The sequence below is a fragment of the Manis javanica genome, chromosome X (assembly GCF_040802235.1).
Source record: "Manis javanica isolate MJ-LG chromosome X, MJ_LKY, whole genome shotgun sequence".
In the NCBI taxonomy this organism is placed as follows: Eukaryota; Metazoa; Chordata; class Mammalia; order Pholidota; family Manidae; genus Manis; species Manis javanica.
Genome location: NC_133174.1, coordinates 72698951 through 72719127, shown reverse-complemented (window position 1 = coordinate 72719127; position 20177 = coordinate 72698951). Strand labels below are relative to the sequence as shown.

The 20177-nt window shown below is 37.8% G+C and overlaps 1 protein-coding gene across 3 annotated transcripts in view; it reads right to left on the bottom strand.

The window, feature by feature from the left end:
• The window catches only part of APOOL (apolipoprotein O like), a 109075-nt gene that overhangs the window by 17452 nt on the left and 71446 nt on the right, over window positions 1-20177 (bottom strand). For 2 of the 3 annotated variants that reach the window (XM_073228167.1, XM_017658959.3), the window contains exons 3-6: window positions 19828-19947; window positions 16930-16984; window positions 15377-15475; window positions 4277-4368 (exon numbers count right to left, since the gene is read on the bottom strand). In XM_073228167.1, the coding sequence (XP_073084268.1) occupies window positions 4277-4368; window positions 15377-15475; window positions 16930-16984; window positions 19828-19947 (366 nt within the window). The remainder of the gene's footprint in view (window positions 1-4276; window positions 4369-15376; window positions 15476-16929; window positions 16985-19827; window positions 19948-20177) is intronic. The other variant, XM_073228169.1, reaches the window with a different exon arrangement.

Genomic DNA, 20177 nt, shown 5'->3' with positions numbered 1-20177 from the left:
AGTATTTTGTTGTCATTCTAGTTAAATGGATAAGTATTGCTACATGGCAACCTATGATCTTATTTAAGCAAATGCCAAAGAAACTTTCCTCTGACAACTTTCCAAAATCATATTCAAAAAGGTGCTTTTACCTCTAATTAACTCTGATATTTTCCAGAGCGCCCCTGGAACATGTCAGAGGAATTTTTTCTCCTCATTGGGGAAAACATTTGGCTAATTCGGCTTATTTATCTGATATATATTAACCTGGAAAGTACTGTCAAAGGGAATGATGCTAAACTTTGTTACTGAATGTTTAATGTTACAGAAACATCCAAATTTTCTTATGTCAGCTGTCTTATAGTAAGCTCTCATCAGGTCTTTAACCATTGTTATTTGTAAGTCTTTTGTCACTTATAATCACTGTTTTATTACTCCTAAACTAGTAAAGAACTAGATTTCAGCAGAACAGGTATTGGTTACATAAGATTAAGTAATCTAAGGGATATGATTTTATGGCTTTTTGTTTCAAATGTTGCTGATGAAGTGTTTAAGCTTTTTCTCTGAAACTGACAACAGTTTAGTAAATGACAATACCTTTATAAGCAGAATTGAAACATTTATCTTTCTACCTGACCCCTCCAAAATTTAAAAACTTTCAGTATTTTTATATTTTATGGCAGTATGTTTATTGGCATAAGCTCAGTAAGAATCTGCTTTCCTTATAACAGGACCAATTAAAAACACTGGTTATGTTACCAAGGCTTTGACTGGAATGTCATACCTGAGAGACACATGCATAAACTCAGATATGAACAGTTTTAAAGAACTAAGGTTGACTTTATATAGCCAACAAAGCCCCTTGGAAGAACTGGCCTGGTACCTTGCTTACAAGGTTCCCAGCAGCCTTACCAGGTGAGTAAGGAAGGTCACTTCCTGGCAGGTGCAGGAACCTCACAATGTCTTTGGGCCATCAAGAAGAGAGGAATTCACCCAAATCTACAGGTTCTGCAGGCAAAACCTGATGGCAAATCTGGCTTGGCTTTCTGGCCTCAAGAGGCCTTTAAAAGTCCAATCAGAAATTCCTTATAAAAAGTTCCAGCAAAGCACATTTAAAAGATCCCATGTAATCAACTGCTCTTCTTGCTGCACTTATGCAAACAGTCAAGCCAAGTGTTAATTATTTTCTTAATCTAGTTAGTTCTAATAAAGATGAAGGTGATTTTAGAGAAAAGTATTGTTTCAATAATGCAGCCTTATCTATACTAAATCCTAATACTAGTCATGAAGACATAGACTAGATCCAGAATTATAGTTTCCCCAAAATATCAGCTATGATTCTCCAGATGTTTTAGTTTTCTCCCATAATTTCAATTAAAATTTTACTGTTTCTAGTTCTCATATTCAGCCATACATTCTTAATCTTGTCAAGTTGCTCTGAAAAGGAAAATCCAACTCCAGATGTTGCTACTTAACCTAATAACACGATTTGTCCTATCTTGCCTAGAAGCCATAAAATTGCAAATAGTAATAAAAATGGAACCCAGAATAGAAGTGCTAATCTTCTGAGGCCCTCTCAACTGACCAGTGATGGAGACTGTGCTCCCTCTCTCAGCATGAAGCAGCCAGAGCAGTCATTGCCCTTTTCCCTAGCAGTAGCCAGGGTCTCTATCTGTAGAGGGGGGAATGAGACAGGGACCTTGACCTTAGAAGAGGGTGAGGGCCTCCGGAAAAAGCAAGGCAGGATATTTGCAGCCAGAGCAATGTAACTACATGCAAGGAAACCCCCTACCAAAACTCTGTGTTAAACATTAAGCTCTAGAGTCATTCTTCACTGAGATCAGTTAAAGCTCATAAGGCCAGGAGCAACTTGGCCTGGAATGTTTGAGTCTTCCGCAAATAAAGAAGGGTATCTCAGCATAACCCGTGACTTCACTGTAAACAGCCCTAGCAAATAAACAACACAGCCCACCTTAGGGGCAGGGCAGGTGGTACAAGTCTACACCCTAAGCCCTCTCTTCACATTATCAAAGTATATGTGGTGTTGAATGCATCCTTCCTGCTCTAATAGATTATCCCGGAAATAGTCATGAAAGATTTCTCCAAGCTCTGCCATCTGAGAGTGATGACAACTTGAAACTTTTAGATCCCACCTCTGTTGCAGTTGCAGCTGCGTTCATCCTGCCAGTTCCCGGATTTGTAGGTGGAATGCAAAAAGATATACCTAAGCTGGCCTGTGCGTATAGTAAGACAACGAATTTGACTGCTTTTGTATTATCTGAACTCAGTCAAGAGCTAGGAGAAGTGCGAGTTGCAGTGCTTCGGAATCGCGCTACTATAGACTATCTGCTGTTAAAAGAACATATGGGATGTGAACAGTTTCCAGGAATGTGTTGTTTTAATTTGTCTGATTTTTCTCAAACTATTCAAAATCAATTAGACAATATTCACCATATTATTATTAAGTTTTCACAAATGCCTGGGTTACCTAACTGGTTTTCTTGGTTTCATTGGATATGGCCAGTAATTGTAGGTCTGCTTTTGTTATGTATCAGTATTCCTGTTCTGTTAATGTGTGTACGTAATTTAATTAGTAGTTTATTAAAACCTATACATGCTCATATTACTCTACAAGAAGTTATATCAAAGAAATAATCTTCTCATATTTTCTTCCATCTGCTACTTCTATAGCTTTTCTTTTTCCTTCTTAAATACAGCCCTTTCCTAGAATTTGTGCCTCATACTTAAAATTACCGAGTATCATAATTCTTCCAAGTGATAAAGATACCTCAAGACAAGTGCTGGGCATAGAAGTCACGGGAAATATGCAAAGAAGTAAAAAGCTAACCTTTCAAAGAATTCTCTCTCACTTACTAACTTTACATCCCCCTGTATGGCCCCGGAGGATGGCTGGTTAGCCAGAGATGGGTAAGATTCTTCAAGGGAGGAACAACCTAAGAGAGGCACAGTCACCGGGGGGCCATCAGGTAAGAAATTGGGGGTCATCAGAGGTGAGGCTTAGAACCTCACACCCCCAGTTTTGAGAAAAATCTTTGCATCCATGGCTGTTTTGTTGCCCTTGTCTAGCTTGGATCAATACCTACCTAGTCTATAGGCACGGACCTGATCGCCTACACTTGCCTTTCTACTGCACTAAACTCTACTTTCAATTTTTATTTTACATCATGAGATTTAAAAAATAGATTATCTTTTATGAAAAAGTAAAGTGTGTTAAAAAGCTTTCTATTAGAAACTGTAATCTTTATTATGTCTACCTACTACTTAAACATTTTATTAAAAAAATAAGGGGGAAATGTGGGATTAATATATAAATTAAGTATAGAAATCAAGTGTATAATCTATATGACTTGATTATTTTTCCTATAATTCTTGATAAGTGATCAGGAATAGAACAAACAAGACCAAAACAGTTTCTGTGACCTAACTGCCCTTGCTATTGTTTCAACACCACGTAAGACTTCACGCCCCAGCAGACAGGAGACTGCCGAAGATTAAGTTTAGAGTTAGTTAATGGTTGTCTATTAAGTCCCCCACACAGAATTCTATTGTCGTTAACATGTATTTGCTCAATAAATACGAAGGGTGCCCTCTCAACACCACTCTTGTGCTGCTACGCCTTGAGTCCCCTGGCTGGTCCTTTCAGATCTTCGATATCTCATCACGTCTCCTCCCCTATCTGTGGGTCAGAGGCAGGGAGGGACCAACAAAAATAAAATAAAATACTGACACAAACTATTCAAACAATTATGAGAATCTCTGGATTTGTATGTAAGCTCACAATGACAAAAAAACTAACACAGATTCATGGCTGTCACTTAGCTTCACATGGTTTCAAAACTGAGTTTGTATGTATTTTTTTTAAACCTTCAGAAGCCTTTGTCACCTATCAGTTCATCATTTTTTGCATTATGTTAATCTGCTGAATCAACAGCCACCAGCTGGTATTATTTTGTTAATTAAAAGTTGAATTTTTCACAGCTCAACAATGGAATGGTATTTCTCCCCATAAATTCTAATTTAGTGTCTCTGAATTTAATCTTTCATATTGTTAAATTATATTTAAAGAAAATTCATCCTATTTATTTGTGATGCTCATGTAATTAAGAATGTCACCTATCATGCTAAGATGCTAATGTGATTTTGCCACATAAAAGTTGATACCAAGTATATATTTCTCTGAAAAGTAAATGCTGCAGGTGCTGTATGGTATTTAAATATTGTCACCCTAAAAGTTTAAACAAATACTGAAATGCAGCTATCACTTAAAAGAACTTACCTTTGCAATTATTACTGACTGAACGGGGTAGCAAACAGCTGCTCCTACAGTGGCCAGTCCCAATGGATAAGCCATTTTCTTAAACCTAGAACCTATGAAATTCAAACAAATTATTAAAATCTGAACAGATGCTACCAGAGACTTGATACTTTTATAACTTCAATGTTTTCTTCGTTGCCCTTTAAGCCATCACTGTATGTTGTTACTCTTTAAGTAATAATACAAGTCAAGATGGTAGCTGAAATGTCCTTAAGGATCACAATTCAATTAATACCCCTTGTTGTCATGCCCAATTTAAGTACTCTCAACCTAACATTGATAATTACCTACATAAAGGGAGTTGCTTATTTTCTTATTTTTAAAAACTAGGTATTTTTTCACATGGCAAGAAACCCAAAGTTGAAACACATTTTCTTCAACTATCTAATAAGGCATGGTAATATAGAGAACTGATCAACTACCATGTCTGTGATACCATGTTAAACTGAAAGGGACACTCTTAATGTATCTTTCTGATTAACTCCTAAGGAAGGTGAAAGATCCAATTAACTAAATAGCTAAGGACTTTAAAAGGTACATAATTCCATGTCAATGATTTAGAATACTGAAGCAATAACAATGGTAACTTGAGATGATTAATTCATTTCCAAAAGCCCTTAACTAAGCACCTAAGAACTATTTTCAAACTTTTTTGACAGCAAAATCCTTTAAAGAAATCTTCAAAATAGAATCTCACTAGTATCCTCATATATAAAACCTACCAAGTTAAAGCTGTTCTGGACAGCCTCAGGGAGGGAAGCTCAGTATTGAGCCCTGCCTGCATAGCTTTTCCTTTATCGCCATGCCACCCCTAAACACTTCCATGGAACCCTAGGTTCTGGAGATGAGTTTGAAACCCACCACTCTAAGCCATAGCTTACTTTCAACAGTCTATTAGTTCAAAACAACATGTATCTTAAGAAGCTTGTCTGTGTAACCTGAACTCTGCAAATATGATCTGGGCAATTAGATGATAGGATTTCTAATTGGGGTACTTTTATTCACCTGAACAGCTCTTAACTACCCTTAATTTCAAAATGAAACAGCCTACCATGTATCAGTAAACACTAAGGTGAAAAATATCTAGCAGTGTTTGCAGGCAACTTTACAGTTTGTGGAAGGTAAAAACAAAAGGTATTTCTCTGGTTGAACTGTTACTAAGGAGGCCTTCTACAGTAATGTCTACAATAGACAGAGCTTAGGGGAAGTGGGTAGGTAGGGTGCTTCAACCTCTAGTATAGCCTCCCTTTAGATTTAAGACTGGTTTTTGTGGTACTGGGAAAGAGGAACTAGGTATATTTAAACATGTCCTACGCTGCTCTTTTATTCTAGTCCTTGTTGTTATTCTAATATCTATAGTTTGGTTCTTGATTTTACTGACTTAACATTTCTTGATGTAGATTTCCTTGACTCATCCAAATTCCCCTAATTGTGCTGCTCCTAAACTTGGAAGGTAGCAGCTTTTCCTTGATATGTCATTTTAAATATTAAAAAGGCTATGCTCTCCTGTCTTTACTTGATATGAAAGGCCAGTCTACAAGAAAATTTCATTTGGGTTTAATAGCCCTACTTCCATAAGAAGGAAAAGACTGTAGACACAGCCATCTATGTACTCTGTACTGATATTGTCAAGTGATTTCCTTTTCCTGGATCTCTAGCTGTAGCATCAGAGGGACTTTGATGTCCAAAGTTTCAAACTTTTTTGACCATGACTCATATTAAAGAGCAAAATATTACCTTATGACCTATGATTTCTCTCTCTCTCTCTCTCTCTCACACACACACACACACACACACACACACACACACACATACACACTCTACTGAAACTGAAACAAGTTTCATGATACCTGTACTAAGTGCAAAACATGGATATTTGCTATTCTCCTCTATTTTGAAAATAAAATGTTTCCTGAGATCAGCTATGTTTATTTCACTACCTACTAATAGGTTGAGATCTTCAGTTTGAAAAATACTGGCTTAGATTATTCTAGCTCTGACATTTGGAGACAAGGTGAATGACCTAAGGAATACTTTATCTACTAACAAGTTGACATCTACAGTTTAAAAAGTACTGGGTTAGACAGTCTCCAAAGGTCAGAGCTCGAATAGTCTAAATGACTTAAGAACGTTTTCTCTTATAAGGGGACTATGAGTTTTTCACTGAGAATTGAGTAATATGTTTTAGCCAATTTCTTCCAAAATTTAATTGTTTTATTGTCACATGATGATCTTGGTTTTCAATTTCTTTCTAATATTTTATAATGTGTATTCAATTGGAAGTTGCTCATAGTGTTGGAATAAAAAAATGGGAGATATGGAGATTGATATTAGCTATAGGGACAGTGTTAGGGCTATTGGTATGAGATATATAGGCTAGAGTTAGAATGCTGGAATATTCTTATAATTCACAGAGGTTCTGTATCTGGTAAGTGTACTTGAGTTGAGGCTACTTTAAGGCCTGAAGCTGGGCAAACCAACCATAGGTACCTGATATTAGATTCCAGACTGGTTCAGAGCTGTGACTTCCAACCACATGTAATGAAGTTTGAGGACAATGACTGGCAACTGAGTTACAGACAGAGGACGAATGGAAGATGACCAAAATGGCTCCTGACCAGAGACCTGCACCAGCTTAGTAAGGGTTTGAGTGAGGAAGGGAGGCACTGATGCCTACTGAGAGGGATTTCCATACCCAGAGGTAGAAAACAGGCAAATTCAGAATTCACCATCTGCTTATAAAACAGTTATTCAACAGTGTTCAGAAAAACATCAACATAGTATGTATAAGACTGTTGCTGTTAGAAAGGCCTGTCTGCTAGGCTGGCACTTGGCTGGCATCTGAGAACTTGACTGATAAGCAGTTCTCTAGACTGATTGAAAACATTCTCTCAAAAATAAGAGTGCTACATTGTGCCCAACCCATTCATGCAAATAATGTGGTTTACACTCAACAACTACTTTGCTTTTGGGAGTCTGGAATTTTGGTACTTGCTAGCAAGACAGTACTTATGTGACTAGCCCCCAGTAATAACCTTGGCAACTCAGTCTCTAATGAGCTTCCCTGGCTGACAATATCTCACACATATTGTTGTAATTTATTAGTGGAGGAATTAAGTGCATCTTACATGACTCCACTGGGAGAGCATTCTTGGAGGCTTGTACCTGATTTCCTTTAAGCTTTGATCCATGTGCCTCTTCTCTTTGCTGATTTAACTTTGCATCTATTTACTGCAATAAATCTTAGCTATGAATATGACCACAGGCTGAGTCCTCTGAATCTTCCTAGCTAACCAGCAAACCTGGGAGTAGCCTTGGGGACCCTCTACACAAGTGATATAGTGGGAAGGAAGGACAAAGTACAAAGGAGAAAATGAATCAAATACATCAAGCCTCATGTGCTGAATGGGAGTAGTGAATGCACTGTCTACTTTCATAAACTCTATTCTGAGCTGGCTGATGTTAGTTCCAGCAATCTTGGTGAGGATGAGGCCAAGAGGGAATAGTTTTTTTCTGAGATATCAGCATCTTACACTCAAATCTTTAAAATGGCTCCCAGAATATGGGTGGTCATGACAAAGCAGAGAAAAGTAGTTTGAGTGGTTAGTGTACATTTTTACATTATAGTAAAAGTCTCTAGATTGTGTTTTGATGGTCTGTTTTTAAAAGATATCAATTAACTACTTAATTAATTAATTATTTTTTTAAATTTTGGTACCATTAATCTACAATTACATGAAGAACATTATGTTTACTAGGCTACCCCCTTCACCAAGTCCCCCCCACATACCCCTTCACAGTAACTGTCCATCTGCGTAGTAAGATGCTGTAAAATCACTACTTGTCCTTTCTGTGCTGCACAGCCCTCCCTGTGCCCCTCACGCACTATACATGTTAATCGTAAAGCCCTCTTTCTTTTTCCCCACCCTTATCCCTCCCTTCCCACCCAACCTCCCCAGTCCCTTTCCCTTTGTTAACTGTTAGTCCGTTCTTGGGTTCTGTGATTCTGCTGCTGTTTTGTTCCTTCAGCTTTCCTTTCTTCTTTTTTCATTTGGTATTTGTCTTTCTCCGCCTGGCTTATTTCACTGAGCATAATACCATCTAGCTCCATCCATGTTGTTGCGAATGGTAGGATGTTTTTTTCTTATGGCTGAGTAATATTCCATTGTGTATATGTACCACATCTTCTTTATCCATTCATCTATCGATGGACATTTCAGTTGCTTCCATATTTTGGCTATTGTAAATAGTGCAGCAATAAACATAGGGGTGCATCTGTCTTTTTCAAACTGGAGTGCTGCATTCTTAGGGTAAATTCCTAGAAGTAGAATTCCTGGGTCAAATGGTAAGTCTATTTTGAGCACTTTGAGGAACCTCCATACTGCTTTTCACAATGGGTGAACTAATTTACATTCCCACCAGCAGCGATGGAGGGTTCCCCTTTCTCCACAACCTCGCCAACATTTGTTGTTGTTTGTCTTTTGGATGGTGGCTATCGTTACTAGTGTGAGGTGATATCTCATTGTGGTTTTAATTTGCATTTCTGATGATTAGCAATGTGGAGCATCTTTTCATGAGCCTGTTGGCCATCTGGATTTCTTCTTTAGAGAACTGTCTATTCAGCACCTCTTCCCATTTTTTAATTGGATTATTTGCTTTTTGCTTGTTGAGGTGTGTGAGCTCTTTATATATTTTGGAGGTCAATCCTTTATAGGATCTGTCATTTATGAATATATTCTCCCATACTGTAGGATACCTTTTTGTTCTATTGATGGTGTCCTTTGCTGTACAGAAGCTTTTCAGCTTGATATAGTCCCACTTGTTCATTTTTGCCTTTGTTTCCCTTGCCTGGAGAGATATGTTCATGAAGAAGTCACTCATGTTTATATCCATGAGATTTTTGCTTATGCTTTTTTCTTAGAGTTTTATGGTTTCATGACTTACATTCAGGTCTTTGATCCATTTCAAATTTACTTTTGTGTATGGGGTTGGACAGTGATCCAGTTTCACTCTCTTACATGTAGCTGTCCAGTTTTGCCAGCACCATCTGTTGAAGAGACTGTCATTTCCCCATTGTATATCCATGGCTCCATCATAAAATATTAATTGGCCATATATGTTTGGGTTAATGTCTGGAGTCTCTATTTTGTTCCACTGGTCTGTGGCTCTGTTCTTGTGCCAGTACCAAATTGTCTTGATTACTGTGGCTTTGTAGTAGAGCTTGAAGTTGGGGAGTGAGATCCCCCCAACTTTATTCTTCCATCTCAGGATTGCTTTGGCTATTCGGGGTCTTGGTGTTTCCATATGAATTTTTGAACTATTTGTTCCAGTTCATGGAAGAATGCTGTTGGTAATTTGATAGGGATCGCATCGAATCTGTATATTGCTTTGGGCAGGATGGCCATTATGACGATATTAATTCTTCCTAGCCAGGAGCATAGGATGAGTTTCCATTTGTTAGTGTCCTCTTTAATTTCTCTTAAGAGTGTCTTAAAGTTTTCAGGGTATAGGTCTTTCACTTCTTTGGTTAGGTTTATTCCTAGGTATTTTATTCTTTTTGATGCAATTGTGAATGGAATTGTTTTCCTGATTTCTCTTTCTATTGGTTCATTGTTACTGTATAGGAAAGCCAGAGATTTCTGTGTGTTAATTTCGCATCCTGCAACTTTGCTGTATTCTGATATCAGTTGTAGTAGTTTTGGAGTGGAGTCCTTAGGGTCATGTACAATATCATGTCATCTGCAAATAGTGAAAGGTTGACTTCTTCTTCACCAATCTGGATTCCTTGTATTTCTTTGTTTTGTCTGATTGCTTTGGCTAGGACCTCCAGTACTATGTTGAATAACAGTGGGGGGATTAGGCATCCCTGTCTTGTTCCCGATCTCAGAGGAAAAGCTTTCAGCTTCTCGCTGTTCAGTATGACGTTAGCTGTGGGTTTATCATATATGGCCTTTATTATGTTGAGGTACCTCCCCTCAATGCACATTTTGTTGAGAATTTTTATCATGAATGGATGTTGAATTTTGTCGAATGCTTTTTCAACATCTATGGAGATCATCATGTGGTTTTTCTCTTTCTTTTTTGTTGATGTGGTGGATGATGTTGATGGATTTTCGAATGTTGTACCATCCTTGCATCCCTGGGATGAATCCCACTTGGTCATGGTGTATGATCCTCTTGATGTATTTTTGAATTCGATTTGTTAATATTTTGTTGAGTATTTTTGCATCTACGTTCATCAGGGATATTGGTCTGCAGTTTTCTTTTTTGGTGGGGTCTTTGCCTGGTTTTGGTTTTAGGGTGATGTTGGCTTCATAGAATGAGTTTGGGAGTATTCCCTCCTCTTCTATATTTTGGAAAACTTTAAGGAGAATGGGTATTATGTCTTCTCTGTATGTCTGATAAAATTCCGAGGTAAATCCGTCTGGTCCGGGGGTTTTGTTCTTGGGTAGTTTTGATTACTGAATCAATTTCGTTGCTGGTAATTGGTCTGTTTAGATTTTGTTTCTTTCTGGGTCAGTCTTGGAAGGTTGTATTTTCCTAGGAAGTTATCCATTTCTCCTAGGTATTCCAATTTGTTAGCATATAGGTAGGTATTCATAGTATTCTCTAATAATTCTTTGTATTTCTGTGGGGTCCATCATGATTTTTCCTTTCTCGTTTCTGATTCTGTTGATGTGTGTTGACTTTCTTTTTCTCTTAATAAGTGTGGCTAGAGGCTTATCTATTTTGTTTATTTTCTCAAAGAACCAGCTCTTGGTTTCTCTTATTTTTTCTATTGTTTTATTCTTCTCAATTTTATTTATTTCTTCTCTGATCTTTATTATGTCCCTCCTTCTGCTGACCTTAGGCCTCATTTGTTCTTCTTTTTCCCATTCTGATAACTGTGACGTTAGACTATTCATTTGAGTTTGTTCTTCCTTCTTTAAATATGCCTGGATTGCTATATACTTTCCTCTTAAGACTGCTTTCGCTGTGTCCCACAGAAGTTGGGGCTTTGTGTTGTTGTCATTTCTTTCCATATATTCCTTGATCTCTATTTTACTTTGGTCATTGATCCATTGATCATTTAGGAGCATGTTGTGAAGCCTCCATGTGTTTGTGAGCCTTTTTGCTTTCTTTGTACAATTTATTTCTAGTTTTATATCTTTGCGGTCTGAAAAGTTGGTTGGTAGGATTTCAATCATTTTGAATTTACTGAGGCTGTTTTAGTGACCTAGTATGTGATCTATTCTTCTATTCTGGAGAATGTTCCATGTGCACTTGAGAAGAATGTGTATCCTGTTGCTTTTGGATGTAGAGTTCTGTAGATGTCTATTAGGTCCATCAGTTCTCATGTGTTGTTCAGTGCCTCTGTGTCCTTACTTATTTTCTGTCCTGTGGATCTGTCCTTTGGAGTGAGTGGTGTGTTGAAGTCTCCCAAAATGAATGCATTGCATTCTATTTCCTCCTGTAATTCTGTTAGTATTTGTTTCACATATATTGTTGCTCCTGTATTGGGTGCATATATATTTATAATGGTTATATCCTCTTTTTGGACTGAGCCCTTTATCATTCTGTAATGTCCTTCTTTATCTCTTGGTACTTTCTTTATTTTGAAGTCTATTTTGTCTGATACTAGTATTGCAACCCCTGCTCTCTTCTCGCTGCTGTTTGCCTGAAATATGTTTTTCCATCCCTTGACTTTTAATCTGTGCATGTCTTTGGGTTTGAGGTGAGTCTCTTGTAAGCAGCATATAGATGGGTCTTCTTTTTTAAACATTCTATTACTCTGTGTCTTTTAATTGGTACATTCAGTCCATTTACATTTAGGGTGATTATTGAAAGGTACATACTTATTGCCATTGGAGGCTTTAAATTTGTGGTTACCAAAGGTTCAAGGTTAGCTTGTTTACTACCTTACTGTCTAACTTAACTGGCTTATTGAGCTATTATAAACACTGTCTGATGATTCATTATATTATTTCTCTCCCTTCTTATTCCCCCTCCTCCATTCTTCATATGTTGGGTGTTTTGTTCTGTGCTCTTTTTAGGAGTGCTCCCATCTAGAGCAGTCCCTCTAAGATACCTTGTAGAGGTGGTTTGTGGGAGGCAAATTCCCTCAACTTTTGCTTGTCTGGGAATTGTTTAATCCCTCCTTCATATTTAAATGATAATCGTGCTGGATACAGTATCCTTGGTTCAAGGCCCTTCTGTTTCATTGCATTAAGTATATCATGCCATTCTCTTCTGGCCTGTAAGGTTTCTGTTGAGAAGTCTGATGATAGCCTGATGGGTTTTCCTTTGTAGGTGACCTTTTTTCTCTCTCCGGCTGCCTTTAATACTCTGTCCTTGTCCTTCATCTTTGCCATTTTAATTATTATGTGTCTTGGTGTTGTCCTCTTTGGGTTCCATCTCTTTGGGGGTTCTGTGTGCCTCTGTAGCCTCAGCAACTATTTCCTCCCCCAGTTTGGGGAAGTTCTCAGCAATTATTTCTTCAAAGACACTTTCTATCACTTTTTTCTCTCTTCTTCTGGTACCCGTATAATGTGGAGATTGTTCCTTTTGGATTGGTCACAGAGTTCTCTTAATATTGTTTCATTCCTGGAGATCCTTTTATCTCTCTCTGCATCAGCTTCTGTGCGTTCCTGTTCTCTGGTTTCTATTCCATCAATGACCTCTTGCATCTTATCCATTCTGCTTATAAATCCTTCCAGAGTTTGTTTCACTTCTGTAATCTCCCTCCGGACATCTGTAGTCTCCCTCCGGACTTCATCCCTTAGCTCTTGCATATTTCTCTGCAGCTCTGTCAGCATGTTTATGATTTTTATTTTGAATTCTTTTTCAGGGAGACTGGTTAGGTCTGTCTCTGCAGATCCTCTCTCAAGTGTTGTCTGACCTATCTTGGACTGGAGTAAATTTTTTTGCCTTTTCATGGTGATAGCGGTGGCTGTAGGCAGGTTGCAGGTGTGTCAGCTGGGAGAGAAAAGTCCTTTTCTGCTTGCTGGATGCCTTGCCCTTCTCTGCTGCCTGTGTCGCTTACCTGCACTCCTGGAGCAGCCATCGGGTTAGTCCCCAAAGCTGCCATGTGTGGGGTCTCCGTCAGAGCAGTGTGGAGCCCTGCAGGGAGTGTCAGCCACACTAGGTGTGCCCCTGCCGGGCACTGTGTGGCAGCAGCAACCTTTAGGTCTGGCCCAGGTGGCTGTATGTTGGGCTGGGATTCCAGTCGGCTGCTGGGAGTGCTCCTGCTCCCTCTGGCTCCGCTGAAGCTGCGCACGGGGCTCTCCCGTGCGGGCTTCTACCGGGCTCCTCTGACTCCATTGCCATTGGTGCACGTGAGCCGTACCCGGCCTGTTCAGTCTCCGCTGCTGCGGGCTTGCACAAGCCTCTCCTGGTCCCCTCTGTTGCCTTTGGCACACGCGATCTGCTCCTGGTCCCTTCTGGTGTTGCCGCCCCTGGCACGTGCTGCCACTCTCCCGCTACTGGGCCGGTATGTCGGGGTCCGTGCCAGTTGGGGGAACTACTGGCAGGCTGCTTAGTGCCGTGAGGATCTTCAGAGCCACACTGCCTCCCTGGGGATTAGGGCACCTAAGGTTCCCCGGGATTCCCAGCTGCTGGCTAAGTGTGCCGAGATGACTTCGGCCAGCTATGGGGTCCCTGTCTCTTTAAGACGTGCAGAAAGCACTCGCTTTTCTTTTGTCTCAGGGGCCCCAGTTGTGGGGACCTGCCCACAGGTTTTGCTTTTCCGTTTCTCTAATATCCAGCCGCCCATACACCTTGTGTCTGCGCTCCAGGTGTGGATTTCTAGAGCTGGTTGTAGTCCTGGGATTTCACTCCCTCCCCGTTCCGACTCCTTTAGTCCCACCAGGTTGTGGGGTGGGGGAGCGTTCGGTTCCCACCTGGCCGCAGCTTGTATCTTACCCCCTTCATGTGATGTTGAGTTCTCACAGATGTAGATGTATCCTGGCTGTTGTACTGTATCCACTGGTGTCTCTTTTAGGAATAGTTGTATTTATTGTATTTTCATAAATATATATGTTTTGGGGAGAAGATTTCCTCTGAACTACTCATGCCGCCATCTTCCTGTGATCCCCCCTTAAAAGATATTTTTAAGAAATAAAGTTATCTAGAAGATGGGAAACAAAACAACAAATTACAATTTTAATGGGAAGTGTATTTTTACGTTTTACTTTTAAATGATTACATGGGAAATTCAACTTTCTTGGTATATAGTCTATCAATGTTACTATACATATGGAGTCCTGCATTCACCAGTACTATCAGGATTCAGAACAGTTCTAAAAAATATCTTATGCTATCCCTTTGTAATCACACCTTCTCTTCACTCTAACCCCAAGGAACCCCTGACCTATTCTTTGTCACTGTAGTTTCATGTTTTCTGAGTAAGTCATATGAATGGAATATAATATGTAACTTTTTTAGAATGGCTTCTTTAACTCAGATTCATCAAGACTGTTGCACATGTCAGTGGTTCACTCCTTTTTTTACTGAGTAGTATTTCTTTGTATGGATATACCACAGCTTAGTTTTGTTGAAAGACATTTAGGTTCTTTTCAGATTTTAGTAATTATGAATACAGCTACTATAAACATTTGTGTACAGGTTTCTCATTCCTCCAGGGTAATTACCCATGAGTAGGATTACGGGGTCTCATGTAAGCATATATTTAACTTTATGAGAAACTGTCAAACTATTTTCCAGAACAGCTGTACCATTTTGTTTTCCCACCACCCATGCATGAAAGTTTCAGTTGCTCTACATTGTTTTGGTATGGTCAATATTTTTAATTTTAGACATTGATAGGTGTATAAAGGTATCTCATTGTGGTTTTCACTTGCATTTCCCTAATAACATCTCATGTTGAACATCTTTTGGAATAGCTGTATTTTTGAAAACACAGAAGGCCTTTACAAAAGTAAACATGCTGTACTATACAATCTAAAAATTCTTATGGTAGTCTATCCTAGTAATATTCAATAAAAGGTATATTTTCCCATGACAGTAACATTTCAAAATTAACATAATGGCATTGAAAGAGAGAATATGTATTTTAATCCCTACCTTTTCTTGCTGAAACCAAGCCTGCCAATCCTGAAACTGTAATCATTCCAATTTTCGGAAGAAAATCTCGAGGTGGATTCTTCAGATAGACATATGCATCTCAAGAAACCAGTTAAGAATTAACGTAAGTGGGCTTACTACAATTGGGCATTATAAATAGTTATGATGCAGAAAAGTTAGAGATTTGTGAAGAAAATAGCAGATGGTTTAAACACTTCAAAGGAGCTACACAAAAGAATAATCTGAGCAGCAACTTAAAAAGCAGTTACACTACTTACTAGTTACAAAATAAAATCTTCCTTCAATAGGTGACTTAATGATACTTGTTTTCTTAATACACAGGTGTGATTACTACTCTAATGAAGTATAATGCTAGAGTGCATACCTTAATATGGATTACTATAAATTCTTGATAGTATATGTACTATACCACTATAATGGAAATTCTTCTGGCCTTACCTGTTCAAACACTGGTAGAATCCAGTAAGAATTAAATAGATACTTTATTAGGGAACTTTGAATAACCATCTACGGATACATGCAGCTACCAGAACCTGATTGCCACTACTCCCCAATAACCTCAGAGCAGATGTTGCTCTTGAATAAAACCAATGATTAGGATGAGAAGTGAGCCTGGGGAAAAAGTAGATGGAGAATGGACAGAAGTCCAGATTTCTTGGTTTTTGTATCTTTAAATTGTTTCTTTTTCATGCAATCCAAAAAACACATTCTTTTATCACAGTAAATTACTTAATGGCAATCACTTATTTAATCATATTCTTCAAGATTGATGAGGACTATAATTTAGAATTAATTCCTACATATACTAAATAATGGTAATGCATATATATAGGTCATCAACATCATGAAGACATTTACAATTTTAGCTGATCTTTCTGTCCTCCACACATATTTATTTTGACAACTGACTTAATCTCAGAATATTAGGAAGCTATATCTGCTGCCAAACTCCATTGCCAAACCAGAGTCAAATACAACTACTTTCTAACATTAGCTCAGATATTCTAGGGTGAATGATTGGTACAGTGTTTCCTATCAATCAATAGCAAAATACTATGTATTTTAACAGCAAATAGCATTTATTTAAACTAGTTGATAACAATGGAGACATGTTTCTAATTTACATTTTCTTAGCATATAATATGGGCTTTGTAACTAAAACACACCTCAGTTTGAGTCCAGGTGCTGCCACTTACTTGCTATGTGACCTTGATAACCTAGTTAACCTTTCTAAACCTCAGTTTCCTCATCTATAAAGTGGGGATAATTTTAATACCAAACACTCACTGAATTGCCACAAAAATTAAATTAGATAAATCATGTAAAATTCCTATCATAGTGCCTTAGTATGTAATTGCTAAATAAATGATAGGTACTATTGCTTTATTGTCATCATAAAGTGTTATACAGAGTGCTTTCTGAATTGCTAAAACATGATAATGGTAGCATACCATGTTTATTTCCTTACATTGAAACCTTGCAAATTAAAAAGATAATAACTGTTTCTAATTGTGGATGGTTTGGTCACCTACCTTTTCCAAATTGTACTGTATCCATTATCCCATTTTTCACAAAGACATAAATACCCTAAGCAAAAAGGGGAAAAAAGGACATCTGCATTTTTGAAGATGTTAATGAGATCAAATAGTCAACAGCTCTGAGGTTATATTCAAGCACTGATTTAGCATTGCACCAAAATCTAAATTTAGCTTTCCTATTTAATCACTGTGAGGATACTTGTTGAACTTAGTTTCTCTTCATTTCTTGCTTTTCATTCTATTTAACACGGATAATACCTGTTACCTAGTTTCCTCCATAAATAGGCAAAGTTGCTTATAAAATAATCAGAGCAGCTCACAGAACAGCTATTGCAGAAATGCAAATATTTATCATCACATTTTACAATGGCCTAGGAAAATGAATGTAATTTAAATAAAGGATGAAGAGAGGTACCTTTCACCTCAGAAGCAGTATCTAATTAATAAAGATGTAGCAGCAGTAATATAATGGTTGTGGAAAAAACAACAACAGAAGCCCAAAAAGTACTTCACCTTCTCCCCCTCTCATAGTGTGTATTAGAATGAGAAAAAAATCTAAATAAGAATTTTATCTCAGGACAGAAATCATTCTACACAGACTAGTGTCCATCTTGCTTTTAAATAGGATCATAAATTTTCTGCAAATCAAGACTATATTGACCCACTGGAGGAATTAAAGCTTTAAATCAAAATTTTCCTTTTATTTATTTCTAACCAATTTATTTTAATGCAAGAAATACTGTTATACACATTTATTGAGTGATAGGTACTATCTCAATTACATCAATAGAAAAACGAAGGTATGGAATAATTTACCCATAGTCATGCTGTACTCTATCGAAGGATGCAGAAAACACAATCCAAATATATGCTCTCCTACTCTGAACTAGCTGCTATGAAAGCAGGATAAATACAACAACAAAAGAGATTTTCAAAGCAAAGAAAATAGAAAGGATTGCATTAGACAGTAAAGAAATATTATTGCTATTGAGATAGCTTGATATTAGTAATTTTGTCTCATATATTTTCATGATGATCAGAGATACATAGCTTCAACCTCTTTATTACAGTTGAAAGCTGTACAAACCAGTACAGACCCTAACCAACACTGAACTACTTCTATTTAGGGGCTGTCTCTTGAGAAAATTTCACCCACAAAGTTATAATACTGACCAGTTGACTGGGAGTCATGTAACTATTGAGGAAAAAAACTGGTCACTTTTGGGAAATTTTCCCTAGCTGTATTTAGGAATCCACTTTTACCACTGGGGGTCACTGCTATCTAAATTCCAAAACACTACGGAGTAGGAGGAGGAAGTGAATTTGCCCTGCATGATTCCAAGCTTAATGCAGAGTGCAATTTAGGTCAGAAGTAATTTTTAAAGAATAGATTATGTTTTTAGGAGAAAATTAGAGGAAAAGCTGTTTACACTGAAGATGAAATGCATTCGAAAGTGCCTCTCTTCAAGCTATTTGTTTTGGCATATTAACAAAAAGTTCTTTAAGTCTTAAATTGGGTGATAGTAACAATAGCAATTTAAAGCTCTCTCAGGAACAATTTACCTCACTGAAAACAACTTTGAGAACACTATGGAAAATTAGCTCCCAGGAGACTTGAGGCTGAATCATCTAACTGTTGGCATACAGCCTCAGGGGCATGATTCAGACCTTAATTAGTTAAGCTATTTCCCTCTGAGATTCAATTATTAAGAGTGTATAGTACAGCTAGCACTATTACAATTGTTTGACAGGCACACAGTTTCAAAAATAACACTGAATTCATCAGATTTTTGAAATATCACCTGGAATGTCCAGAGTTCACAGATTTGATATTTCAAAATTATTAAAATTTTCTCTTTAAAGAGAAAGGATTAGAAAAAAGCACAAGGGTTCACAATTGAATAGTTAGATCTGAGGAGACATTGTGTGGCTATAAGGTCAGAATGATGAAAACAGTGGTGCCAACATTACCATTATGACATTGACACTGGAAATATTGATGTTAACACACCTATATTGATGTGATGATAATGAAACATCAGTATTGTATTAGTTTACTCCACCATTCTACTTCTGGGTAATGCTGACTGAAAGCTAAGTATTAAAATAAGGTGAACTCTATTCTTCCCAATAGCTGACTGAAGTCAGAACGGTCTTAATGATCTAAACTCAGTAAGTGAACATTTTGCTTAGGCAAATAAGGAAAAATTCAAAAGTAACTTCACAACTTCATGTAAAAGATCAAACAAGTACATGCTAGGTGACATAAATGCTTGCTGAACTATTTTAATCTATGCAGGAGTGGTAGATTAAATATGGCCACAAATTCTCTGTGCTACTTGTATGGAGAGGTGGCATCTAATTCCCCTCTTAAAACTAGATAGGCCTTAGTGACTTGCTTTAACAGAATGCTGCAAAAGTAACATTCAAGGTCATCTGAGGTAGGGAAGAAGCTTGGCAAATTCTGCCTATGGCCTCTTGGAACAATTTCTCTAGAAGTCCTGAACTGCACATGTAAGTTATCTGATTACCTTGAGACCACTAAGCCTGAGAAGCTACATGTAGGTCCTTCAGTCAACATTCCCAGCTGAGCCATCTGTTAGCCATCTGTGACAAGGTGTCAGAGATAGATTCAAGCTGTCTTAGATCCTCTAGTTCAGCCCACTTGCCTGATGAGTATCACTAAGTGACCTCTGTCAACATGACATGCAACAGAGGAATCGCCTATCCAAATTCTGATCAAAATCTTGACTCATAAAGTCATGAGGTATACAGAATGGTTGCAACTAAGTTTTGGCGTAGTTTCTTACACATCAGTGAGTAACTGGGACAACTGTTATGCAATACAAATCAGAAACTTCTATTATTTAACTGCTATTAGAACTGACTTACCTTGCACCAGCCAATATAATGACCAGTTGTAGTACGGATGGATGCAAAGCCCATTTGTAAACTACCAGGCTGCTCTTCCACATACTTAGACTGAAGAGGTGGTGTACTATATATGGGGAGCTAGAGGCAAAAAAAAGTTCATGTCAAAAATGTAAAACAGCTGGATTTCCTTTTCCAGCAGTATGAAAGAATAAGACTCGTCATCAACCTTCCTGCTAAAAACCACTAAAAATGCTGATAAAATATTTTTTAAAAACACCTTAAATGCAGGAATGAAATCTGGTAAGTAGTTTATAAAAACTACTCAGAAGTCAGAAATTAAATAAAGACAGAAATTCTCAGAGATTACA